The sequence below is a fragment of the Chelonia mydas genome, chromosome 17 (genome assembly GCF_015237465.2).
Source record: "Chelonia mydas isolate rCheMyd1 chromosome 17, rCheMyd1.pri.v2, whole genome shotgun sequence".
Taxonomy (NCBI): Eukaryota; Metazoa; Chordata; order Testudines; family Cheloniidae; genus Chelonia; species Chelonia mydas.
The window spans coordinates 19,068,393-19,095,626 of record NC_051257.2 but is presented as its reverse complement, the minus strand read 5'-3'; the positions used below and the strand labels follow the sequence as shown (position 1 = coordinate 19,095,626).

Here is a 27,234-nt window from a genome sequence, read left to right as displayed (position 1 = left end):
AGCAATGCATATTCATCTCTTCTGATGCGTCCATACTTGTGGCATGCCGTGTCTCGTTAAAGCCCCCTTGTGTCTCCCTGAGCTTCGGACTGGTGTGTGCCATGGTGGAAGACGGTGTTATCTGATGTGATTTTAAAGGATACGGTGGCTCACCTGCCAATGGGAGTTGAGCTTCAAACTCCTCTTAGAGCATGTTAGAATCCAGCTGCCAGAGCAAAGAGGGCAGCCACCTATTCTGATTCCTCCATTGTAATGGGTACTGGAGCCTGTCACCTGGCGCAGTTCCACTCCTGGTTCTTTTTGTCTGTTGTGCTAGGCACTGGACAGAAACAATAAGGAACTTATAGTCTAAACAGACAAAGGGTGGGATGGGAAACAGAGGGACAGTGAGGTAATGAGTTGGTCAAGGTCACACTGGAGGTCAGAGTCAGAGCTGGGAACAGAACCCAGGTCTCCTGATTCCTAGGCCAGACCTATGGTCATTACTCTCCCATGAATCCCAGGTCAAGTTTGGGGTACAGGCCATACCATTCCCTGAACCCCAGAGTCAGGGTTGGATACCCTTCTGCAAGATATACTGTAGCCCACAGAGAAGTTAAGGGTTTGGTGCAAAAATCACTGGGTGAGGGTCCCTGGCCTGTGTTATGCAGGAGGTCATACCTGGTGATCAGAATTCTGGCCTTAAACTCTATGAATAAAACTGATATGATCCTAGTAAATTTCACCTGGCTGCTCCAGGTGGGATCAGGCTGGGCCGGATTTGGCCTACAGTGCCCAGGAACAGCGCAAGTACCTGAGATTTCTCTACAGCTGTGAGACTCAGGTTTCTTTCCAGGTATCTCCACCGACACCCACAGAGAGCCCTGAACAACGGATGATGGTCATGGTAGTGCCTCTGTTGCTCCTGTAAATTCACAGCGGAATGAAACTAAAATTTCATTTGATTTGCTGTGGGGCTTGGCAAGCACCACGCGGCGCAGCGGGGCTGTTAGTTTGATCTTCCCTTTGGGGTTTCCGAATTGCACGGGGTATGGGCTGCCTGCAATCCTGTAACAAACGCACCCTCCTGATGCTGAGTCGTCAGCCAGTTGGAGACCCCTGGCTTAGTGTATGTAGCCTGCACACCTAGGAATCTTTTAATTCAAATATAATCCATTCACCGTGATGATATGTAGTCGCTTGTTTGCAGACCTCGCGTTTCCTAAGTGTGGTGTCAGTGATCCTTGCAAATCTTTTCTGGGCATTGTCCTGTTCGAATAACATGCTGAAAAGCCCTGTGCTTTAAAAGAATCTCACTCTGTTGGCCCTAGAAAACTGCCTACATCCACAGCACAGATCTAAGGCTCCCCGGCCTTTTCTTTTCCACTTGTGAGGCAGGCTTCATTGTCAGTGAGTTTTTATTAGCACCGATGAGTTCAATCCAGAAATTTTAAGGGGACATTGTCAGCTGGATTGTAGAGCCAAAGTTCAGATTTTTATGTATTTAAAAAGGCTTTAACACAACTGAATAGTTGTTGGGGTTTTTTCCTCCCCTCCAACTTCTGTTTTAAATTTCAGTGGAAACAGACTTTTGGCTTGAACGTTGCCTGGTAGTGCTGTGAACCCAGCTCTGCTGCTCTCTGCTAGGCTTGAGAAGCAGGAAGTGACTGTGAAAGAGAAAGAAACAAAAACTTTCCAAACTACTTTTGTTGTCAGAGTCCCCAGTCCTGCAGTCAAATCCAGGTGGGTGGATCCTTACATGAGGCTCTGCCCCAGGGGCAGAGATCCACCCGTGCAGGTCTGATTGCTGGATGGGAGCCCAAGTTAATAATCAAGTAGCATAAATGGTGAAAAATAAACTAGAAACTTACAATCTAAAGTGCTGTTAACAACAGGGGAGAAGATATTTTTTAAAACTAAAAGCAAAGTTGTTCTGTTGTGAGATTTAGCACCGACATGTAGCTACTACATCTGGGCCTGCAGATCTCTGAAGAGCTGGACCACTGAATTTAGTAGCTGACACAGTAGACACGTGGGGTCATGGGAGATCTGTGGTAGATATGCTGGTACAGGACCACAGCCGTATTCTTCACTGTTCCTAGACTGTACAGGTAAGTGACGCAAATGCAGTGGATGTTAGATATGAGAGATCAGCAACCAGACTGAGAAGTTTGTAAAGTCCTTATCACAATGTACCTCAAACTGTTTCCATCTTACATGCAATAGCTGTAGATATGCAAGGGGTGAGGATCGCAGTTCGGGGTGTCAAGTATCAGGGGGTAGCCGTGTTTGTCTGTATCCACACAAAAAACAAGGAGTCCAGTGGCACCTTAAAGACTAACAGATTTATTTGGGCATAAGCTTTCGTGGGTAAAAAACCACACTTCTTCAGATGCCTGGAGTGAAAATTACAGATGCAGGCATTATATAATGACACGTGAAGAAAAGGGAGTTACCTCATAAGTGGAGAGCCAGTGTTGACAGGGCCAATTCATGCGAGTTTTTTGTTCAGGGTTTGGGTGACCTTAACTTTGGATTTCCAGGCTTTTAAAATGTGTGTGTCACTGTTTGGCGCGGGAGGGGAGTGATGGATTGAGATGGGGTTGGGTGTTTTATTTAATGAAAACAAAAATCAAACTACATTTTTCTCTTAGGTATCCCCTACCCCGAAACCCTTCAATAACGAATAGAAACATACAGCCTTAACTTCAAGTTGCCAAAGTGCTTTGCCCAAGACATGGAACTTGCGTTTGTTCTTTCACAATCCTTGCAAACAGCTGTAGTCTAGAATTCCATTTAGATGCATAAACTGGGAAGCCCTCGCCCCTTTAGAGTGTCAGTTTTCTGATCCAGGAAATAGTATCAGTTACCTACTGGGCAGTGAATTTTCGTTTACACGGAACTCACTTGCAGCCAATCAGGATGTCCTGGTTTGCATAGTGAGTGCTGATTGGCAGCTGCAGCTCCTCGAGTTAGCTAAGCATTGTTGACCCCCAAGGAGGTAGACAGTAGACCGTTTGTTACCTGACTCTTTTCAGCCAATCGTGACCCAGGATTTCGTTGGCCAGTAGGTAAGGAGGATGTCTACCCCCACCTGGGTTTTGAGGCTGTAGTGCTGGGGGAAAGCTACCACGTAAGGAGAAAGCGTTAATAGATGTGTATCTGCTGTGATCTTTTTTTGTTTCCTTCTGCTGTCGCTATATTTTAACAGGAGCACAAGCCAATTGTGTGACCCCTCCAAAACAGAGCGTGCCTCCCCCTGATGGCCTGCTTTGCTGATAGTTATCCAGGCCACTGTATATATTTGGAAAGGCCAGGAGCCCTTTATGTACAGCTGTCCCTTTCCCAGTGGGGCGCAGAGTACCCCCTGCTTGCAAACATTGGGCACCAGATGGGATAGAAAACTCCACAGCAGAGCTCTGAACTGAGATGATCCAAGCTGAGCTCGGCAATGCTGAGCAGCAGTGTGTGAAATCCAACGTAAAAATAACGCACGAGGCAGGTGTTGAGATTTTACACCTGGGGTTTGTTGAAGTGACTTGTAATTCCAAGCTGTAAAATAACTACTCCTGGGAATTGGGGGGTGCTAAGTGACAGCAGCAAATGTCTCAAGATTTTTTTTTTTTTTTGTTAATCAAATGATCTGTGGAGGGGTCTCGTTGGCTGCCGGTGGCTTGTAAGCCTGGGGGCGTTGGGTAGAACTGCACAGGATGACTCATTCGCTATCGTTTTCTTAAAAATGTATCACTCTCCTCTTGAGAACGCAGCCATCTGGGTGTCTCTGCTTTATTCCATATGGATGAGTTGGAAATAACCAACCACGGGAGCCGCCCCCGAGGGGTGGGTGCTGCGCCCACAGGAGCCTGGCTGCCCTACATCCCAAAGGGCCCCGCCGAGCGGGCGTACACCAGCGGAGGCTCCGTTGCTACCTGCATCTCCCCAGACTCATGCTTCTGACTGTGATGGAAAAAAACCTTCCAGCCGACTGATGGCTGCTCTGTTGGTTAAGTTGTGCCCTGCTCTTCAGCTCTCCAGGGCCCATGGCATTTTAGAAGGCTGTTAGCAGACAGTGTGATACACAGATTAACCCTTTGACTGCGGCATGGGGGGAAGGGTAGCGATTGGGTTTTGGTTGTGTGCGCACAGAGCCTGGCTAATGGGGGCCTGATCCCAGATCAGGGCCTCTAGATCTATTGCAATACCCATAATGAATAACACTGGAAATCCTGGGTTCCTGTAATGCCCCATGTTGGCCTACTTATCAGTGCTGACATCATGTGCTTGGGGGTCTAACACTGAGAGTCTTTGCCCCCAAAAGCTTACGCTGTCCGTTTGATTGTAACCCCCCGCAACATTGGCAGCAGGATTCAGGCCGGGTAGGACCCCAAACTACATTTAACGCGCTGGGTTTGACATTGATTCGCTTCTGAGTTGCATGCTTGAAGTGTTCAGCGATTTCACCTCCCAATTGTCTTTCATGGAGAAATGCATGCACTTCCTCCCCCTGGGTTTGTAGACTTTGCCGCCTACCTGCTGGATTGCCTGCTGTCAGCTCAGGGTCGTCATTCTTAACTCTATATGTCTTGTCTCTCTCTCTTTGCAGGCCTGACGTACGCCCTTGAAGGGGATGGTTTGAAGGTGGGTGGACAACGTGCTCTGGCTCGGCTCGCTTTCAGACCTTGGAAAATGGCAGCCGCGCTGGGTGCCGGAAGCGGTTCTGCTGGGCCACCTGGGCTCCCCAATTCCGTGCCAGGGCATGTGGCCCTGCCCGCAGTGGCAGTATGGGAATGGCAGGACGAGTTCGGCAGGTGGAGGCCATACAGAGGGAGCGTGTGCAGCTTTATTGAACAGGCTCTCCAGGCCCCTGCGCAGAAGGGGAGACGATCAGGACCTGGGCTGGCCAGCAGCAGTATCCCGCTGGGGCAGGCAGACGCCATGCTCGCCCCTTATGTCATCGACATACCAAGCCTGGTGCAGTTCCGACAGGACACAGGTAAGAAACCTCTTTCCCAGCTAATTTTACATGTGCTTAAATGCTTTGCAAGATTGCGGCCTGAGAACCGTATGCCCTCTTCCACCCTCCCATTCCCCCCGCACATCCCTTCAGGGAAGTTGCATAAAAAGGCCTTTTTGTGATTAAAACACTCCTGTTTGATTCCCTTGTCCCACTCCTCCCTGGCTGCAGCACCAGCTGCTCTGGCTTGGCCTGGTGCCCTGTGAACGCTGCTGAGCTAATGCCTGCAATCCCCACAGAATGACGTAGGGCAGTGCTAGAACACTGCCCCTTCAGATTGACTTTCCTTTCCCACTTTTTTTTTCCCCTTTGTTCCAGGGAGGAGGGAGGTTGGCTTTTGAGGGTAAAGTACAGGATTAGTTGCGGGAAATCTGGGTTCTGTTCCCGCCTTTGCTCCTGACTCACTGCACAACCCAAGGAGGTCTCTCAGGCCAACAGTTTGGTGTCCATTACATCTGGATGATCGCCTTTAGCACCTAGGGGCTGACTTTCTTTTCCCCTGGAAGTAGTGAGCACCTATAACTTCAATGGGGTTTTTGTGTGCTCATCACCTCTGGAAAATCAAGCCTGGGTGTGTCAAAGTGGACACCCAACATTAGTCCCCACTTCTGAAAGCACAAGCCTATCCGTGCCTCAGTTTACCCATCTGTAAAAATGGAGCTAAGCCCTGCCTCCCGAGAAGTGGCAAGGCTTGGTTCACTCTGAGGGCCTTAGAGAAGGGCAGAAATGTTCAGGTTTCTTGAATATAGTAAATCAGTTGGGTTCGCAGAGCGTGAGGGGCGATAAGATGAATCCTAAATGACGGGCCTATAAGCAAGGACGGACATGTTCCCCGCTCATATTCCCACTTTCTTGCTCTGTTAGGGTGAGTAGCACACAGCTGGGCTGGGCACCGCTCTGGAAAGTACCTGGAGCTTTGAAACCTGGCTAGGAAGGTGTCCCACGTGAGAGACTTCATCAGGAAGATGTATGTGTTTGGGAGTGTCTGTCACGGGCACAGCACCAGTAGCTCTGAATATTCTTTAGGCACCCAGCAGCCTTGTTTGGTTGGGGCTCATAATGCTCTGAAAACTGCTGTGGAGATCACCAAGCAGGCACCAGGACTGCCTCTTTCCATAATGCTCAGTGACCAAGCTGTGCATAGAACCCAGGAGTCCTAACTCTCAGGCCTTGCTCTCCCCAGTAGCCAATGGTCCCCTCTCTCTAGCCCCCCATTTATTTTCAGAAAGGGTCCCTTTTCTGACCCAGCTACAGCAGCATGATTGAATCAGTAACAGTGATGGGCTTTGTCCCAGCTACGTGATGAGTTAAAATGGTCTCAGCACTCAGCAGTGGATCTGGTTCTTAGTGTAGGTGGAATCTTGTGAGCAGCTGGTGTGTAGGACCACCTAGGGAGCACCATTCTCTCCTAATGGCCAAACTGTGAATGGATTATCCTCCCACAGGAGCGGGGCAATCTCTCTGAAAGCAACTACCGACGCTCTATATTATCTTGCTTCTCTCTAGTCCCTTTCACTGGAAAAGATTCCACAGCGCTTCACAGATTGTATTCATGCAGGGACTGCTGAAATGCAGCCAGCTCTGGGGTGGAGGGAGGTGGAATGAACGTTTTGGCAAAGGACCCTGGGGGTCAAACCGCTGCTCTTATGAAACTATAATAGAATCTTTAATGTCGGGGCTGCTGACTCAGGTTTGAGGATCTTGTCTGAAAGTCCCCTCCCCGTGAATGCATGGGGCTCAGTAAATGGATCTTGAAGGGAGGATGGGCCGAGATGGCCTGGCTGGGATTTGGATCTGTGGCTGCAGGGACTGCAGACTCGTTGCTCACCCCATGAAGCCACCTGTTCAGTTTGCATTTCAGTATGATCCTTTAAAACACTCTTGTTCCCACTATTCCCCACCCCCAGCTTCTGGTGGGGCAGTTATGTTCAAAGCTCCCTGGCTTTGAGCAAGGCTCCCCGCCTTTAGACATGAACGTTGTGTAAATGATCAGCCAGCTGACCTTTGTAATGCGCTAGAGATAAAATAAACTCCGCAGGAAACGTTCCTATGAAAATCGTTAAACAGAACGAAAAAGAGCCCATTGCATTCTCCCCGCTGCTATTCAACAGACAAGCAGGCTCTTCAAAGGAAGCTGGGAAGAATAACAGGAAGCCAGTGTTAACAGGTCTAACATCCCCATAGAAAGGGAGCGACAGCTGCAAAGGCGGCTCTCAAGCGCTGGATTAGGAACGAGCCTCAGCTGCTGGTCTGTGCAGTGTAGCCAGAAGTAAATATCAGGCGGCTTCAGGAACTGTCCTAAAGCTACCCTGTCTGTGTGGCCAAGATAAGAACGGCCAATGCCCTGCCCCCTGGGTATCCCAGAGCGGTACCACCTCACACTGTGTGTTGAGTCCCAAAAGCCACCTCTTCCCACAGCTGGGGGCTAGCGGGTGCTGCGGTTCCATGCTCTGAAAGCCCTTGTGCTGCATTTATCCTGCAGTCTGCTAGGACGTAGGATGTCACTGCTGGCTTTGAACGCTAGCCCCCAGCTGAGCATCGGTCTCCCACCTTCGTTTTCCCACAGCGCCCATGGTACAGACTCTCTGGGGGGCTGCGTCACCTCCCAGGGGTGAGGTTTGCTCTGCCTCTCGAGGCTGCAATCTCATCCCCATTGCTCCCCCCAACGAATTCCTTCTCCTATGTGTCTCGCCGCGGATCCAGGGGTGCTGTAAGAGAACACCCCCCTCCTTCACTTCGTTTTCAGGGAGCAGCCAGGTGGGGAGCAGTTCCTAGAACTTGCTTTTGGGCACGTGCTCTGATTTCCCATCCCAGAGCCAGCTCCTCAGCTGGTGGATGTCAGCCTAGCTCTCTTGATGTCCGCATTACACTGATTTACTCCGACTGAGAATCTGACCCACTAGGATTTCTAAGCCTGATGTTTGAGCTACAAGGGCCCTGGGGAAGTTACTAGAGCGCCTTTCCTTTCAGTAGCTCTTAAGTAGCGTTGGTCACATGTTGTCTCTTGTCATGGTGCTTGCTAGTTAAAGGGTCAGTATTCCGTCGGTAGAGCAAAGTAAACCGAGAGCAGTCAGTGCTCTTGTATGGAGCAGGTCACTTGCTGAGCTAACCTCTGAAGCAATGATCTGTAACTTTCTAAGCCCCCAGGGCCACAGAATCAATTTCCGTAATACGCTAGAGGACCACAAAACAGCCGTCATGTGAGATACTGAGGTCCTATTACTTGGAGATAGTGCTTTAAAGTAATCATGAAACTCTTTTTTTCATATGAACACATGTAATGGGGTATGTGAGGGGCAGTGTTGTCCAGTGGTCGAGTGAGGACTCCTGGATTCTTTTCCTGTCTAGTCCTGTCATTGACTCGCCTTGGGCAAGTCACTTTGACACCGTGCCGTAGTTTCCCCATCATAACGTGCGTACCTCACAGGGTCATGAGGCTTAAGGTTTGCAGAGCATCTGGGCATCCATGGATGACAGGTTCTTGTATGTCAGGGAGGTCCCCACCCCGCTCTCCCTGCAGCACTGGCAATAGATTATGCTCCATAATCACTTCCTTTATTTTTAACTTATGTAATGAAACCCTGAGGCAGGACTGCACTTACAAACCCAAGCCTTCACTTGAGCCATCTGTTCCTCGGGATGCTCCCTGACCCGCCTGTCCCTTCCTTCTGGCTCTTTTACCTTGAAGGAATTCTCAACCTATTATGCGTCGGAGTTGGAGCTAATGACACCCTCCTGATCCGGTTGCCAGAGTGAGTCACTGGAACAGCTCTGCACCTCTGCAAAGGGTCTTGAAGTCAGACACCTGCAAGTCAGATCCCTACAGCCCAACACTGGTCCCAAAGAGAGCAAAATATGATTAGCCAAACGCATTATACCGGAATCCAAACCAAACCTACAGAGACGCCCAGGAGCAATGTAGGAAGAGGCTGACTTTAGGGGAGTTCCCATGAGACTAAAATGTTCAAATTCATCTAAGTGACTTGGGAAAATGGGACTGAGGAGCCTAAGTGACATAGGCACTTAGGAGGCATTGAAAGTCATTGGGACCGAGGCTCCGACGTGCCTGAGTCACTTAGGCGTGTGAGCCCCTTCAGTGCTTTTGAACGTTTTCCCCTGGTGCTTCTCCCTGTACAAGCTCTGTAGCTGCTGAAAAGCCTTCCTCTGTGAATGTGAAGGTTTGCTCATGCCTCCCTGTTCCCCCCCTTACGCGTGTGTCCCCAAAGACACTAGCACCATGGAGGAGCGGCACTCTGAGGGCCCCTGGGCTGGTTCAGTCCCTGCTGGGGGAAGCCATTTTTGCTGACTTTTAATTTCCCCTTTTATTGGTTGGTTTCTATCCTCCTTGAGCAGGTTTTAATAAAAATAACCAGGGCAAATGTGCTTCTCAGGTCACTTTGCAGCTGGGAAGCAGAGCCTTTGATATGTGAGCAGGCTTTAGCTCCCGCTGCTGGTCTAGAATAATCCTTGAACCAGCAACTCCACTGTGGTTTTGTTCCCATTCCCTCTGTATGAACAGCTGCTCTCTCTAGACTTCCCAAACTGCTTTCCCAGGTTTGCCTCTGCCTTTCCTTCGGACTGTTGCACACACGTGTGTATGTGTGGGTGCGGTACCTGGCAAAGTGGCCATTTCAAAGCATCTTCTAGGATTGTTCAATCTCTAAAAGACCCACATCTACTAAGCCACCAGACCTGCGTGGTTGGCCCTTTAGTGGTCACTTCAGAAACGTTCCGCTGTCCCTTTTGCTTGTGATTTCCTACAGTGCCCTAAGGAAGTGGATGCCGAATTCCCATGGGAAGTCAAAGGGAGTTGAGTTGTTGACTCCCATAAGCACTTTCAGAAATCTTGCCCCAGGGTGCCACTTCTCCATAGTTACAGTGTTGCTATGGTTTTTGTGGCTTTGACTGATGTCCAGTGTCTGTTTCTCTTGAACCAGGAACCATGCGATCCGTCCGCAGACACCTCTTCGCTCAAGACTCTGCGGCCGGGCAGGGCATCGTGTGGGAGTGGCAGAATGACGAAGGTGGGTGGTCTCCATATGAGATGAAGATCTGTGTGTTCCTGGAGCAAGCCTTCACGCATGGCCTTCAGCATGTAGACCTGAGCTCCTTGGGCTACAACTACGACATTGATTTTGTATCGCTGGTCCAGACCAACAAGACCTCCAGGTTCCGACGAGGTATTCAGAGGCGCATGGACACCCCGTATCCAGTGACCACGGCCTCGGGGCCCCTTCACATGGCAGTGGCTTGTTCTTGTCAACAGTGCTTGTTGAATAGCGGAACTGGCCCTATCACCACGCGCTATCGGCACTCCATGATAAACCTCCCCAGTTCATCGGCTGTGCCGCAGGTTTCCAGTCGGACAGCTGCACTAAGCTCTTCTGGGCTCGGCTTTGTGCCCTATAACAAACCGACCTTGTCTGGAGCCAGGTCAACGCCGAGACTCAATACACAGAGTGCGTGGGCGCTGCCTCAATCTGTGGGAGCCGGAGGCCCAAGCCCAGGACTGTCAGCGTCTAATGGAGTCAGGTACAGAAACTGATTGTGTTTAGGGCCTTTGAGAGAGCATAGTCTAACCTGCTAGAATTTGCCATGTAGCGGGCATTTGAATCCAGACCCATATAACCATGGTTGGATGTGATAAAGAAAAGAAAAAATTGGAGTTTGTGCCCTGTCTGGCAGCTTTGTGATGGATAAAGGCGGCCTGGAAGGAAGCTACTGCATTCTCCTTCCCTCTTGTTTTTTCACATCAGAAATCCAGGCCAGATCTTCTCCAGAAGTCTCTATGGGCCTTTGGAAAACTTGGTAGGATTCTGATGTGGCACGTTCCAGGAAGGGAGAGGTGGTGAATGGAAGGGACAGGGTTTTATTCAGGCAGTTTAAAACTGAGTTAACACGGAAGCCCCCTGAAAACAGCCAGCTGTAAAAGAGTCGCGTTCAGAACCCCGTCCCTTCACCAAAGGGCCGAGAGTGCTCATGACACACGTCTGAGACCGCCTGTAAGTCATCCAGGAAAGTCCCTCCTTGATAGCTCTAAGTGTAGTTTTTATGAACCAAAAGACCTTCCCGGACTTTTTAATCAGCACAAAGAATTAAAAAAAAAATGAAAAAAGGATAAATCCAATGATATTTTTCTTGTGCTGCTCACCTTTGAAGGCACTGAGCCAGATTCATCTCTGGTGTATCTGAGGTCCGGGGAGTGATGCTGCTGACGAATTTGACCCATTATATTCAACAGAGCTTCCAGCTTCATAAGGTTAAATGCTGAGGTCTGCCTGGATAATCAGAGATGCAGTTTGTTCTCCATGTGCTCTGATGCCGTGAGCAAGGCTAAGATTTTGTTGCGGAGGTCACGGAATCCGTGACTTTGAGACCTCAGTGACATTTTCCACTTCAGCCCCGGGGCAGCATGGCTGGAGGTGTCAGCTGGCAGGGGCCCCGCAGCTCCCAGCCGCTGCGGGTAGTGGGGAGACCCTGCAGCTCCGAACGAATGCACGCAGCAGGGAGCGCCCTTTCTGCAGCTCCCAGCCACCACCGGTGGCAGGGTGCGGGCTTGCAACAGGGGGCCCTCTGCAGCTCCTAGCTGCCTTGGGCTGCAGGGGAGACCCCGCAGCTGGCAGTGGCAGCAGGGGGGACCCAGAAGCCCCAGCGGTCATGGGTACTTGGCCCTCCTCACTTCCCATTTTCATAGGATCATAGAAGATCAGGAATGGAAGGGTCCTCAGGAGGTCATCTAGTCCAACCCCCTGCTCAAAGCAGGACCAATCCCCAACTAAATCATCCCAGCCACGGCTTTGTCAAGCCTGACCTTAAAAACCTCTAAGGATGGAGATTCCACCACCTCCCTAGGGAACCCATTCCAGTGCTTCACCACCCTCCTAGTGAAAAAGTTTTTCCTAATATCCAACCTAGACCTCCCCCACTGCAACTTGAGACCATTGCTCCTTGTTCTGTCATCAGCTACCACTGTGAACAGCCTAGATCCATCCTCTTTGGAATCCCCTTTCAGGTAATTGAAAGCAGCTATCGAATCCCCCCTCATTCTTCTCTTCCGCAGACTAAACAATCCCAGTTCCCTCAGCCTCTCCTCATAAATCATGTGTTCCAGTCCCCTAATCGTTTTTGTTGCCCTCTCCTGGACTCTTTTTCCAATTTTTCCGCATCCTTCTTGTAGTGTGGGGCCCAAAACTGGACGCAGTACTCCAGATGAGGCCTCACCAATGTCGAATAGAGGGGAACAATCACGTCCCTCGATCTCCTGGCAATGCCCCTACTTATACAGCCCACAATGCCATTGGCCTTCTTGGCAACAAGGGCACGCTGTTGACTCCTATCCAGCTTCTCGTCCACTGTAACCCCTAGGTCCTTTTCTGCAGAACTGCTGCCGAGCCGCTCGGTCCCTAGTCTGTAGCGGTGCATGGGATTCTTCCGTCCTAAGGGCAGAGTCATAGTTATTTCTAATAAAAGTCAGGAACAGGTCACATGGATTTTTGGTCATTGCCAGTGACCTCTCTGTGACTTTTACTAAAAAATAATCATGACAGAATCTTAGCCTTTGCATGAGCAGCATCTGTCTGACGTGGCAGGACTGGAAGCACAGCAAAAACGTCACTTTTTGAAAAAACGATCGGAGGCTCGCCTCATGAACGCTGGCTGCTTCGGGCTTCTGTTTTCTCCCCTTTCCACTGAGGTCACTCTCTGGTGGGGGCTTATGGACAGCTTCCGAATGTTTTCAAGGGAGTAGCCTAGGTGGAACAGCACTTGGTTCCATGTCCTATCAAGGGATTTGGCCTCACTTGATTCTGCTTGGCTGCAGGCCTCCCCATTGTAGAGTTCTGTTCATGCAATGGCCACCACTCATTTGGCTGTTCCCTGACACAGGTGAGACAGGTTTCCATCTTGTGGTGAAAGTGGGCTCTTAGCTATGTCTCCTGAACGGGGCTACAGCCTGGCAAAGGGAACCGTGTGGGGGACATGTTTGGTTCCTGCCTACGCTACAAGATACGTGTTTCAATGAGTGTTGTGGCTATGCTGGAGACTGGGCGACTGTGTTGTAACTGGGTGCAGAGGTGGGTGCAGGAGTTCTTATCGATCATTTCACATTGTTCTGCCTTTAACAGCTGCCCCCTTTCTGTGTCATGGTGTCACATTTCTGGGAGCGGCTCAGCTGCTGTGTTCATGCCCGTTTCCCAGGAAAGCAAGGAAGCTGAGCGTGCTCTCTCTGCTGCTTATCTGTTAAGGGAGGGACGAGACTCCAGCATGTACCTGACCTGATAGTGCGCACCTCTCAGCCCTGTTCTCTGCTGGCTTCCTATCTGGGTTGTAGTGTGACACGGACCTTTTGTGCCACATCCCGTGTTTGCTCCCTCCCAGCAGCAGAAGTGTCAGCCAGACTCGGTTCCACAAGTGGATGTCCTCCTTTCTTCAAAACCGTTCCGGCCTGCATAGGGTTCTTTCCCTTTACAAATAGTCACCAGGGTAGCAGCAGTAAGAGGTGGATTGTTAGTTGGAAAGCACCTTTCATTCAAAGCGCTCAAAGTGTTTTGCAAACAGAGAAGAGCTGAGACCACAAATCCCTCCCTCCCGGAGGTAGATGTACGTTCCAGTTTACAAACTGGGGAAACTGAGGCACAGGTGGGCCTTCCCCAGGGTCACACAGCGAGTCAGCCACAAGAGTCAGGAATACATTCTAGGGGTTTATCGACACTTTAAAATAATAATAATAATAAAAGCCTGCAGTAGCGAGATTCAGCTCGGAGCCGGAGTTGTCTATTGGGCTAAAAATAGCAGGTTGGAGTTGAAGCCCAGGCTCTGAAACCCAGTGAGCAGGGTGGGTCTCCGAGCCCAGGCTCCAGTCCAAGCCTGAATATCTACAATGCTATTCTTAGCTCTGCAAGCCCTAGTCAGTGGATCCAGGCTCTGAGACTGTACCACCAGGTGTGTGTGTTTGGTTTTTTTTGCAGTGTAGACAAACCCTGAGACTCACTGGCTGGGGTGTGTTTTTGCAGTGTAGAGGTACTCCAGATCTCCTGACTATTGTTGCGCTTGTATGTAGCTTGTGTGGTGCCTTTGTGCTTCATGATACTTCAGCTCCTCCACCCATCAACAAATAATGTCTCCCGTCCTCTCAAACTACAGAACAAATAAGGAAGCGTTGAAAGTGGGAATGATTCCCTAATTCTCTACACAAAGCTATTCCTGATGGACAATCAAATTGAGTTGAAAGGAAAACTCCAGTGTAATGTGGTCACTGCATCAAACTGCAGAGCTCAGTTGATCACTAAATAATGTTTCTTTAAAGTCTCCAAGGTGCAATTAACACTCCTAAAAAGGAGTACTTGTGGCATTTTAGAGACTAACAAGTTTATTTGAGCATAAGCTTTCGTGAGCTACAGCTCACTTCATCGGATGCATCCTAGAGGAAGCTTAACACTCCTACAGGAAGCTGCTGTCTCAGTAACCTTGTGGTGCAAAATGGGATTGAGAGAATTCATGTCCCATTGGAAAGCATTAGGAAGTCAGGGGGCTCATTTCCAGCTGAATCTTGGAAGTGTTCTCATTTCTCTGTGCTTTCTAAAGAGCTGAATTTTCTCAGTCCTACTATGCATCATTTGGCAGGGCCTCAGGCAGGGAAGTACAGTGTGGTATCACGTGCACTCCCCCCAGTAGTGGAGAGGATGGCTGAATAGCAATCCCAAAATAATGGCAGGCAGCGATTTCTGAAAACTGTTTCAGAAATTAAACTGTTATCAGTCCAGCTATTTTGGGCATTGCCCAGAAACCTCTGCAGGTTTGCCGTTTACAAATTGTCATTTATCTATATGTAAAAAATAGAATTGTTGGTTATACAAAAGACCATGGTTTGTACACTTTGCTGCAAGGACTGCCTCAGTTCATAGGCGAGTTTGTTACCGTTGCGTTCCATCTCTCCGCACTGCTTGCTTTCTGCGCAATAAAACAGAAGAAACCTGCTTGGCCTGCCTGATTAGTTGGTTTCAGATGCTTGAAAGGTGCAGTCTGCACGGTCTGACGATCACAATGCCAGGACCCAGGCAATGACTCCAAAGGGTTCTCTTTGGCTCTCTGGGTGCTTTCTTTCCTCTCTCCGCAACTCCCCTGCCCCCAGGAAAATGCAAAGAACTCCTTTGGAACTGGGTTGGAAGTCAAGAGACTTTGGGTCTTTTCCCAGTTCTGTCACTGAGTTTCTGTGTGGCCTTGGGAAGTCACCTCACCACACTGTGCCTCAGTTTCCCCATTTTCCAGATGAGGATAATGTTGACCTTCCTCTGTAAAACGCTTGAAGATATATAAATGAAAAGCACTAAATATTGTTGGCTCTTAGATCTGTGGTTTAAAAAGGAAATTACCAAAACAAGGGCTAATGGAAATGTTTTTGTGGCTATTTTTTGTCTGATTTCCAGTGACGACAATTCCCTGTTGTGCATTTAAACCTCACCTAGCAGCGTTTGCAAAGCTGGTTGTGGACAGGACACGTGATTTATCTATGGGCCTGATCCTGCAAAGTATTACTCATGTAGCTGTTACTCATGTGAGTGGCCTCATGGGAAAAAAAAGTGGGAGAACTTCATGTCCAGTGAAAGTTTGCCTGAGCCCATGTGTTTGTAAAGTGCTGCGTACATTTACAGAGCTATGCGTGTTTCACTGTAATAACCCAGACACTGGAACATCGTGTGTGTGCAGGAGAATCTGACCATGAACCTGCTAGTTCACTGTACTAGTTTAATTGTCCAGGTTGATCCAGTGTAAAAAATATAAACAACATGAAGGTTGAATAGTCTATAGGACTTTTAAAGTGCTTTGTATTGTTAATACAAGAGGATGGCAGTAAGGGGGATTTGAATGTTTTTTCAAATTATTTTGAGCCTCGGTGTCCTGATTTTAAAAAGAAACATTTACTCTGATTTCTAATATTGCAGTATTATATTTTACATTCAGACGAGACATTTACAGATGAAGCCCTGTCTGAACATTAAATATCTCTAGCATTTTGCATAAGAGGAAAAGATTCTTCCTGTCCCAAATTCCCCTTTTGTTTCCAAACAACTACACAGTGCTCTAGGCTATTGGCCTAGCTGGCTGCTGGCTTTCCTCCCCAGAGGTGGCTACATTTCAGTGCTGCATTTATATTTATATATGTAGTTTGCGAAGTGCGTGCTGATCCTTGGGGAAGGAGGCTTTAGGAATGAACAGATAGGCACTGCAGACATCACCTGAAGACAGACCTTCCCTAAGACTAAGTTAGGTACTAGGTGGTGTGAGCTCTTTGTGGGGTAAGGGCTGCCGTGAAATCAAGCAGGGGGAATAACTGATTCCAGATCATCCTCAATTCTGCAACCTCTGTGGATTTGTGCAAGCAGAAGACAGGCATTCCTCTGGAAGAATACAACCCCTCTCATGTGTCTCCTGGGCTACTGTTTCCTGTACTAAACACACAGCCAGTTTGGAAACACTGGTTCACAAACAGAACCAAACTGTTCTGTCATCTCAGGTGTATTAAGGGATGCTCAGATTAGCTAGCTCCTAACTAATATGCTTTGTCACTGATGCTGGATTGGATTGATTCTTAATCCACACTGAGCAGCATAGTACCAGAGTGCCCTAAGAGCCATTGCATTTCCTTCTCTTTCCCATGTGGACTAAGCTTTTGGGCAGTTTTCAGTTGGGCCCTGGTTAGGATTTGGATTGTGAGTCCCACATTCCTGGAGGGCCAAAGGGCTGTGAGCTGTTAGTGTACTGAAGGTGGCTTTGGAGATGGGTGCCCATCGGTGAAGTAATGAAACTTGCTGACTTTGCTTGCAGACAGTGTGGTGCCCACTACATTCACAATAATCCGTGGCCCATTAAGCCTTTTAGAGGCTGCAGAGGGGTTAGTTGATCAGGCATCTGCTGGGAACAATGCAACACCACAGGGAATGTGGCTTATTCTCTCAGGGTGATTGGAGGGGTGTGGGAGAGACTAGACACACCTGCAAAGTGTGAGACAGGAGTGATCCTACCTGCAGACTATGAAATCTGCCTTTGTGGTTTGACCCTCCTGCCTGCTTGCTCAATTCCTGATCACTGTCTGGCTGTTAAAGATTCAATGCATCGAGCAGGAGAGAGCCACTTGACATTGCTGTGGGGAGATCGTCAGACTCACTTTCTGTGGGACTGGAACTTGGTGTGGAGGGTGAGAGTTTTGTTGGCTGCCTTTACCCTGTGAGCTTCTGGCTGTGGAGGTTTCTGCTTTAGCTGTGGGGTGGGTTGGTTTGTTTTTGGGCGGAGGGGGTGGGGGAACAGTATCTAATATTAGCCTGTATCCTAACCATACCCTTGTCATTTGTTTCCTGTGCACTCCATGTGAAATTCACTTGAAAAGCTATTTCTTTATTTGATGCTGGCAGATGTCTGTCAGTAGAGCTGGGGGAGACTTTAGGGAGGGTCCAGAGACTGTGATCTTACACTCCTCCCCCCATCAGTGCAACATTGGAGGAGCAAGCTGAAACCCTGTGAATCAGGAAAGGATGGGCAGTGCAAATCTTTGTGTCAGATGTTGATTCTGGATGCCTTGTGGCCTCCTCCTGACTCTGGATTTTAAATCTCTGGGAGTTTTCTTGTATTCTCTCTCCCCCTCCCGCTTCTGACCCTACACACACGAATTCAAAGGGAAGAGGGACAGTGAGGGTAATTTTGGCCTTAAGTAGCAGCAACTATAGAAGGCAGGCTGTGAAAGGGACAATTTCACCCCTAGCAGACAGCCCTGGATGACTTTTCCCTTTCTTTCCACATGATGGACTTGAGTCGGAAGTCCAGTTAATTATTCCTGTCCGGGGTTCTTTTCTCCGGCTTGTGAAATTCCATTTTCCAACAGAAAATATTCTAATACCCATGCATTAGAGGAAACCTGAGCAGCCGACTCTCACAATGTGTTTCATTTTACTTCTAGCTGTGACATTCCTGGGTTACTTTATACACTAGATTCCCCCCCCCCCCCTTTTCCCTCCTCAGCTAGGGTTTGTTTCTACAAAACGTTTCTTCTTTTCTTCCCTCACAGTCCATATGCCTCTCCTCCTTTGTCGTTTGTACATTTCAGGGAAATGTTAATGTTTGTGGCTGATTCAGTGTCAGTGAACATGAGACTAATTACCCTGGCAAGAGCTGGGTGTCTGTGTGAGCTTCCAACACAGAGGTCTGCTGATGCATCTCCGTTGTGACGTACCCTTGCCAGTTTTGTAGTCCACGCTCAGAGGCCCGACCGTTCTGATGACAGTTCTGAGCCTGGGTTTTGTGACCCTGACCTGGGTTTTGTGACCCTGACCTGGGTTTTGTGACCCTGACCTGTGTGTGCAAGGGGCAGTGAAAAGATTGAGGTCTCCAGAGCAACCACCCAATGAACAGCTTTGCCCTCCTTTCCTCTCTGGGTATTTCCTGTCCAAAGACTTGTCTACACGGGGAGGGGGGCCCTCGGCAAAGTTAATGCGAGTGAACGAAAGTGTGAATTTAAAGTGGATTAGTTAAATCACATTAAACCCCTGTGTGGATGCTCATATTCAGAATTAAAGTGGCCGTAGTTCAGTGTAGCTTTAATTGAATGTAACTGAATTGAGGAATAGGCAGAGCTGCAACCGTGTGTCACCCCTGGAGGATATCTAGGTCTGAAACACAATTATCATGTGAATTTCTCTCTACACTGGCAGGAACATGCCATGTTATAATATGGTTTGAATATGAGGTCTGCACTTTTGCAGGAGCAGTTGCCATCGAGCAATGAAATGCATTAATTTTACATTTATCCTGGGCAGTGCAGATGGGGTTCAACAAAGTTTTTCAAAGGTAGATTAAATTCCTGATTCCCTTGAGTCTTTGATAGATCAAGGTAATTACAGAGAGCGGCAGGAAACAGTGTGGCCCAATGGGTAGGGCACTGGATTGGAACTCAGGAGATGGGGGGTGGGGGTTTCCATTCTTGGCCCTGCCACTACCCTGCTGGGTTGCCTTTGGGAGTCATTTCACTTCTCTGTGCCTTATTTTCCCATCTGTAACATGGGGGTGGGGACGCCGACCTTCTTTTACAAAGTACTTTGAACCTCTGCAGCTGAAACATCGCTCTGTAAGAATGGTGTATTTTATTATTCCCACTGCCAGCTGGATGTGTAGCAGAGAGAAACTAAAATACAGTCAGTGCCTTCCAACTGCTGGTGCCGTGGGCCTGTTGTGAGCTTCGGTGCTTTCTGAAGATAACACCAGGAATGGGAAAGGGTGTATTTCAAAGCGATGGGAACCGCAGCGTAGTAATGCTCTTTGCATCACTCTGGTTAATTACAGAGAAGAATAAATCGCTGAAGTTTGATAAGAAGTGTCCTTGGCGTAATAAAAGAAGATCTAACACTGCTGCAGGAAGCTGCTCGACAATGTAACAATTATAAAGCGGACCAACGTAATCCCTGGTGTAACTCCATTAATGTCGCTGAAATTAAACCAAGGGTAGCTCTGGCCCCAAATGTTCCATTCAGCAGCATGTGGTAGCAGGAGGCTTTCATAGCTGTAAGCTAGTTTCTGTGTTTAAAATCAAAGGGGGGTGAGTTTACAGTGGTTTGACATACACAGTATTTGCAGATTATGGGTGTGGTGCTGAATAGTGACTTTACTGGAAGTGGGTAGATGCTCGATCCTGAGAAATGCTGAACGCTATGTGAGAAGCAGCAGGGCCTAGTGGCTAGGGCAAGGCGGAGGGAATCAGTAGGGCTGGATTCTATTCCTGCTCTGCAACTTTCTCTCTTTCCCCTCCCACCAATTCACCTGTCTTGTCTGTAGACAAGGAGGTAAATTCTTTAGGGCAGGGACTTTCTCACTATGTTTGTATAGCACAGTGGAGCCCTGATCTCAGCTGAGATACAAAGAATAACAGACCACTTTCTATTGTTTCCCATTTTGTTTAAAAAAAACAAAAAACCTAAAGAAACCTAGCTAAGTGTGATGTTAATTCTGTGAAGCGGGAGTCCAGAATTTTCATCATACCCATCATGTGGCCTCACATGAGCAGGTGACTTTACTCCTGCTGTTGCTCAGGATTAACTGCTCACAGTTCATGGGTGCAGCTGGGAGGTTTGATTCGCTCAAGCTAGCCTGCCAAGAACAGCTAGTCTTGGGCTAGCCACCTGCGCTCAGACCCAGGGGGCTGGGCAGGCTTTGCCTTGGGCAGAGATCCATGCTCCTGTTTTCAGGGCACTGGCTTGAGCGTAGCTAGTGCGAGTCTGTCTACCCGGGCCTATGTCATGTCCCCATTATAGCCAAGCTAAATTATTGCAGTGAATCCTTCCTGTTTGTGCCACAGTAAAAACAGTTCTGCAGCTGTTCAGGCTTCTGCTTGACGGGCCTCCACCATCACTCTACGAGCAGCTGTTTGTTCAGGCAGGTGGTGCAAAATGATCATGCATCTGCCAAACATAAGAGAACTATTGTACTTCAAAGGCCTTGGAGGTGTTTGACTTTGGGGTTTTAATCCAAGCTTTAAGCTTTACCGTTCCCCAGCCTGACATTGTTTTGGTTAGAAACATGTGGGTCAAATCCCAGTGGAGCGTAGACATGGCCTACGCCAACAGGAGGGGTTCTTCCATCGGCGTCGGTAATCTACCCCCTGAGAGGCGGATAGCTTTAGCACTGTCCATATGGGGATTTAGGTCAGTTTAATTATCCTTCAGAGGGGTATTGCTACGCACTGCTTCCCTAATGCTCTTTAGGGAAGTGTCTGTGTCCTGAGCCTTAGCAAGGGCTGCCTCAGCGAGGGGAGTGGGCCCACATTTCCCCCCTCCCTGGGAACATGCCCTGCTTCACAGAGGTGCTGTGAGGATAGCTGCATTAAAGGCAGGGAGGGGCTCCACTTCTGTGGTGATGGGGGCTGCAGTACTTTGACTGGATAGAGGGTGATACAAACCCCGAGCGTCAGGCGTGTTAGTGGGAGTTGCCCAACTTTTGCATGTAGTCTTTTGCCCAGAGTCATTTCCACTCGGGTGTCATGGGAGTAAAATCCACTCTGTCCTAAACAGGCAATTGCAGACCTTTCCATTTAGAAATGGATGTTAAAGACAGTCTGATTTCTTCCCCAGTGTTTCTGTCCCTGCAAGGAAGGAGGTGCAGCAGTGTTGTCATGTCTGTGTTTTTCTCTTTGAGCGTGTGTGTGTGGGGGGGGGGGGCAGATGCTTTACTTATTCAGAACTACTTAGTTTAGGTCAAACCAAGTCAGCTCGTCTTGTGCCAAGGTAGACAGAGGGGCTGTAAAATAAGGGCTCTTAAAACAAAGATGCTGCTGAAATAACATTGAGTAATCTGATGCCAAGGCCTCTCTTTCTCGTGCAGCTTCAGACAAGTGTCTGGAAAGTCTGGTGAGCCATATCGGTGTGCGGGCATCTGTCGGAGACATGGACCGAGGGAAATACTGCTCCGTGGGCTTGACTGTGTCAGCAGATGAGAGGAGTTTTTGAGGGGTGTTTCCTGCCCAAAAAAAATGACTTCTGCTGTAGCTCCATTTATGGGAGCAATGGCTGTTACCAGCAGGATCTGTTCCCAGCAGATCCATCCCGCTCCCCTTTGCCCCACTCCTTAACATCTTGTGTAGCCGAATGACAAAAGGCTCCCAATTCATTTCACTGCACCCCGTCAGCTTGGTCAGCTGGCTTGCCCTGTGGTTCTCAGATCTAGGGTCAGTCTTTGGTGAGTGGCTCATTGGTACCTTTTTTGCATAACAAAACTTTCTACCCAGGACTGTGGCTTTGAATATACCCACAAAACCATGTGGCGAGGAGTCTACCCCACAACAGGACCCATCACTTCCCTCCACTTCACCAGGCTTGGGTCCGTGACCCGAAGAGAGAAAATACGTACTAGGCACAGGAGATGCGTTCTTCCCGCTGTGAAATCCCAAGGTCACTTGTCGTTTCACGAGGGCCCTGACTCCTGCAGTGGTTGAGCAGTATGAGAAACGTCCGTGCCTACTCTTGCAAAGCATGGTTTGTCTAGGCTCCCGGCTTGTCCTCGTGGGCGTCCAGCACACGATTTGAGCACAGATTACCCAATGTGCCACCCTTCTGTATACCGTAGCAGTGACAGGAAACCTCGATATATTTGTTCCAGTTGAGGGATTTTGCTTCTGCTTTGCAGGGGGTAGTGGTGCTTTCTCCAGTTCAGCTACTCAGTGGATGCCTGGTATCTGCATTACTTGATCTCTCCTTAGCTGGCAAAAATGGGACATGCAGTTCACCCCCAGTGCCCACGAATGCAGGGCAGTAAAAACACCTGAGCCCTGCTACTCTTGAGCTTCCAGTGTCGTTCCCACCACTGAAGTTGCACTTATGAGGAATTACACACGAGGCACCTCTGCTGCGCTCTCTCATCTGCAGAGGCCTCTCTGGAGCTTTTTAGTGCTCTTGCAGACAGGCAGGAGAGCTATGCCGTTCTTGTGTCATTCCCTGAAGACACACCTTGTAAGAGAGCCTCACTTATCCACCCACCTTCCCTGCAGAGCCAAGGAGTTGGTTGTATTCTTTAATGTTTTCTGCTGTTCACAAGAAGGACAAAAAGGGAAGTGATAGCACTAGAGTCTGCAACTCTCCACTCAGCACGAGGGACGAACTGGGCTAGCTTGTGTGTGTGTGTGTGTGTGTGTGTAATGATATGGAGGTGCAGTGGAGCGGGAGATAACTCCACCCAGAATAGCGAAGCTGGGGGGATTTCCAGCCGTCATGTGCTGGGATCACAGACCCAAAGTTTAGAACTTGAGAGAACAGATCTTCTGGATGGGACATCACTCTGTCCTGTGCGGTGTTCAGGAGGAAGGAGGTGAGCCGTTTTGGTTCAGGGTTGTCAGCTCATTGACATTGGCAGAGCGATCCTCAAATTCGCCCTCGCTCACTGAGCCTTGAAAACGTTTGTATTCCGTGTTTGGAGCATGAGACGCTTCCTTGCTGTGGCTCTTCTCCTGAGAGACGACCAGGGAGGCGGGTGGTGGTGGTGGTGGTGGGGGGAAGAGATTGGGCGAGAGAGGAAAGGGAGGAAAAAAACCACCAAGACAACGTACTGCTGGGAAGAGGCCAAATCAGAAGAGAAACGTCATGAAGAGTGAAATGGATTTTAGGGTCTAATCCAAGCCCTTTGGAATCCCTGGGGGCCTTTCCAGGGACTTCGGTGGGCTTTGGATCACGCCCTTAGAGAGAGCAGTGAAGTGATGTGTCATTTGAAAAGATTGAGAAATTCTGGACAGCTTAGTGTGAGCGGGGAAAACCCAGTCACTGAAATAACTGGATGGGAAAACACCACGAGGCAGTATTCTGTAGGGCCAGAAGAAACCATTATAATCCTTTCCTCTGACCACCCCCAAAACTCAGGCTATAGCGCCTCCGCCTGCGGATTCCTGCATCGAGCCCCTGCCCCCGCGTCTCCAGGCATGTGCGGGAGGAGGAAAAATGGGGGGAGAAAACAGGAAAGTGGGTCTTGAAAGTGATTTTAATAGAGAACCTGCTTTGTGCAGTATTTGGAATCTGATTTTTAATGGCAGTCGATCCGATTTCTTTTGGCCTAGAAACAGAAGCTTCTCTTGGTATGTGGGGAGAGGGGGGATCGGTCCGTCCGTCCGTCCCAGAGCCCCTAGACCACTTTAATGATCTGAGCCCAAGGAGCCTGTGGCCTTTGTGTTTTGTAAACGTGGTGCTGCCGCTTCTTTTGCCCTAATATCCTGTGCAAAATTGCCCCTCCCCTCCATTGTGCTGTGTGCTTGTCTGTTGCTTTCTTCCCTACACCCCAGAGATGGCTGCATTTCAGTAGTTTGTGATGCCCTGTCGGGCTCTCTTGAGGTGACAGGCACTGTGTAAACACTATTATTGCTCTCTCACATTGGGTGAGCCGGGGTTGACTGACTATCTCATTGAGGCAGAGCATGGCCGCCTGTCCTCCTTGGCTAATACTCTGACCTAGACTGAAGTGGTCTCACAACCCCAGTACCTGAAACATCAGAGCTGGATGTTCCCTTTACATTTATATGGGCCTTGTCTACATGGGATGCTACCACACAGCAAGCCAGGGTGTGAATCTACTGGGTTATAGCGGGGACTACATGGCCAGCTAGCGTGCTGTAGATTCACACCCTGGTTTGCTGTCCATGTAGACAAGCCCTTGGTCTCCTTTCCCCACTCCACGTAACCCGAACCCTCTTGCTGTGACCTCTTGTCTCTGTGTGTTTTCAATCTGCTGCCCTCGCTCTCCGTACTAATCCTCGTCGTCAGCAGAACACGCTTCTGTGGCCCATGCCCAGGTTTCCAAATTCACCTTGGTATGAAATTCCATCCTCTTGCCACTGGACGGACGGACGGACACACACACACTCTCTCTCTCTCTCTCTCTAAATTCCTAAAGGAACTAGGCTGGGATTTCCAAATGGGGTTATCAGACTCAAGGGAAATTGGACATCTAACTCCTTTAGGTCTCTTGGACCTCCCATTGCTTTCCCATTCCCATAACCCAGTGCGGTCCAGTGGATAGGGCCCTTGAGCTAGATTCACACCAGACTTCTGCTGTGACTTTCACCTCCCTGTGCTTCATTTTTTCCCATTTGTAAAATGGTGCTCACCTCCATTGTAAAGTGCTTTGAGATCTGCTGCTGAAAGTCACTATATAAGAGGAGGCTGTATTATTATTATGCAGTGAGATTGCTTTTATTTTCACTAGCATCGACAACCAGTGCAGCAAGTCACCTGGAAGGTCTAATGCCTTTCTGCCTTTGCTGTGTCTCCAGCTGTACTTTGGTATGTACTAGAGAGAAACCTAAATTCTGCAGTGATTGACTTTGTTAGGTACAATGGGAAAATGTATCTAACACAAGCACAGTACTCTCCGTGGCCGTTGGACAGAACACCACGTGCCGCTGAATTGCCCTATCTTGTCTGTCATCCATGCGGGTGATGTTAAACTTTTTGTTTTTTGTTTTGTTTTGTTTTTTCTCCCCAGTGTCCAAAATCTGCCGGTCGAGATGCCCAAGCCCAGCAAAGTGAACCAAGCTTTGGCAGGTAATGACTCCTCCTCAATTATTTGTTTTCTCCCTAGGTTTTTTTCCTTTCCTTTGTAACTTGCTTCCTTACTTAGCCTCTAATAAGAATCTAGAGGGCCCTGTCATGTAGCCAGGGCCTGGCACAGGATGGAGAATGAAGCTAGTGTGTTTGAAAATGTTTAGAAAGTGCACAAACCAGCAGCTGGTTGGTTTTTCTCAACCACGTTGCGATAAGTACCTACTTGGCTTTGTATTGCTGTCCTTGCTTTGGTAATAGGGTGGGAACAGTCCCACCCTTGTCTTTCTACAATGCCACAGTGTGCAGACTTGTTACCTATAAGGGCAAAGGCTGACAGAGAGAGGAAGTCAAGCATCTGGAACTTGGTTAGCAATTCTGTAGATGAAGCATGAGTTCCCCTGTAACTGCGGGAGTAAGTAGGAGGAGCTTACGTTTGTCGCTGAAGTCTGCGGCTCTGACTCTGAATACTCCCAGGGAGCAGGTCTGTTAGGGAAGGAGGAATCCATTTTTACATAGTTGCTTTTCAGAGTAGAATTGCTCCCTGCGACTCTAAATGGCGTTGTCTGGATAATGATCCCACGCCCGTGTGGTTTGCAGTGTAAGCAGTGCTAGTCTGCGTCCCAGGGGGTGGAACGCTTGCTGGTTTGTTTGCCCCCTCTTAATTCAGCTAGTGCGCAGCAACTGGAATTCTAGTTTGGGAGCGTCTTCTGAAACTGGAGGTTCTGCTGATCACACGATGTCTTCTGCTTACTAATGCAGTCCATGCACTTTAATAATAGCACTGCCCTGGGACAGAACTGCCGCAAGGCCCATATGGTGGTGTCCAATGACGCCCTCGCATGGCAGGACATCTTTGAGTACATAACAGCACATCCCCCACTCCCATCCTTTGTATTCTGTCTGCTTGGACCGTAAGCTCTTTGAGTGGGGGAGCATACCGAGGCAAATACTCCACAACCTGGGTGCGTCTGTCCTCCAGCACTGGGGCCGTGTTTGTAGTCGTCTCCATGTCTTATACATCTAGAAAGCACCTAGTGCACTGTTGGTGCTGTCCAGTTAGTCGTAGCGATTGCATATTGGAAATCATCTAAATGTTCAGCCAAGCATCCGATCCCTCCATCTGCTAGAAATTCTCAAACCTACTTAATGGACATGAGATACTGGGCCGGACTCAGACCTCGTGTAAGTGGCTGACCTCAGTTGAGTTTCACCTTTTATACGTGCTCTGAATTTGGCTCATTACTATGTCGAATGGACCCATTCTCTAGGCACTGTTACAAAGGAGAGTGTTTCTAGAAAACCACTGGGTTAACCATATAGGGTCAGATTCAACAAAGCACGTGCTGAAAGGTATTGCTGGATCGGAGCTATGTTAATAACAAGCTGCTGGTACGTTCCATATACGGGGCATCCATTCTCAGTTTGGAAGAGGCAATTGGACTTGATGCTTTAATAGAGAAGAACTCCAGGAGGTAACTGGTACCAGCATTTTAACACCACCTTTGTTTAAAAAGCCACTTTTGCAATCAATTCTTCTACTCTTGTTGGAGGCAGGGGGTAAAGGAATGAGAATTTTAAAACTTTCAAAATCTCTTTAACTTAAAAATGAGGCCAAGGTCTGTGAGATCACATGTACAGCAGCTGACAAGACACGCAGTGCACTACAGGAGTCCAGAAATGGTCCGACTAGGGCATGATCAATGGGCAAATGCTAGCTTCTAAAAGGCAAACACTCTTCTTGTTTAGACCTGAATCTTTACAGGGCCTGGCTTTGACTGGAGTGGAGGGTGGTAATCTTTAACGGAAGCACCATGTTGCCTTTTGTTCAGTGTGGCAGCCTTTAAAAGGTCTGAGAAGGCTACAGCAGTACACAGTTTTTCTTTTTCAGCAGAAAATCCTTATTCGAACGTGACTGTAAAAGAAGTCACAGGGGAAAGGTGTGGGTAGCTTAACTAGTGTGTGTAAGGAAAGGAAGTGCCCGGGAACATCTATGAAGAGCAGCGGGCAGTGGAGTTCTGGGGACAAGAATACTGAATTTCATCACGGCTTTACTTGACGCGGCCTTTAATTGGTGACCTCTCCTTCCCATCTTATTGGGCTACTGTGTCTTTGGTAACTTTAGGATCTCTCTTTGGAAACTTGAAAAGCCTCCGTTGATCTTGATTCCCCAACTTTTCATGCTTC

General features: G+C 48.7%; 1 protein-coding gene across 9 annotated transcripts in view; it reads left to right on the top strand.

The window, feature by feature from the left end:
• DTX2 (deltex E3 ubiquitin ligase 2) overlaps positions 1 to 27,234 on the top strand; it is a 61,518-nt gene that overhangs the window by 6,520 nt on the left and 27,764 nt on the right. For 7 of the 9 annotated variants that reach the window (XM_037880285.2, XM_037880277.2, XM_037880282.2 and 4 more), the window contains exons 3-5: positions 4,583 to 4,972; positions 9,931 to 10,525; positions 24,992 to 25,050. In XM_037880285.2, coding sequence (XP_037736213.1) covers positions 4,666 to 4,972; positions 9,931 to 10,525; positions 24,992 to 25,050 — 961 coding nt within the window. In that variant the 5' untranslated portion in view covers positions 4,583 to 4,665. Of the gene's footprint in view, positions 1 to 1,656; positions 2,091 to 2,958; positions 3,051 to 4,582; positions 4,973 to 9,930; positions 10,526 to 24,991; positions 25,051 to 27,234 lie in introns of those variants that run through there. The other 2 variants (XM_043530942.1, XM_043530943.1) reach the window with 2 other exon arrangements.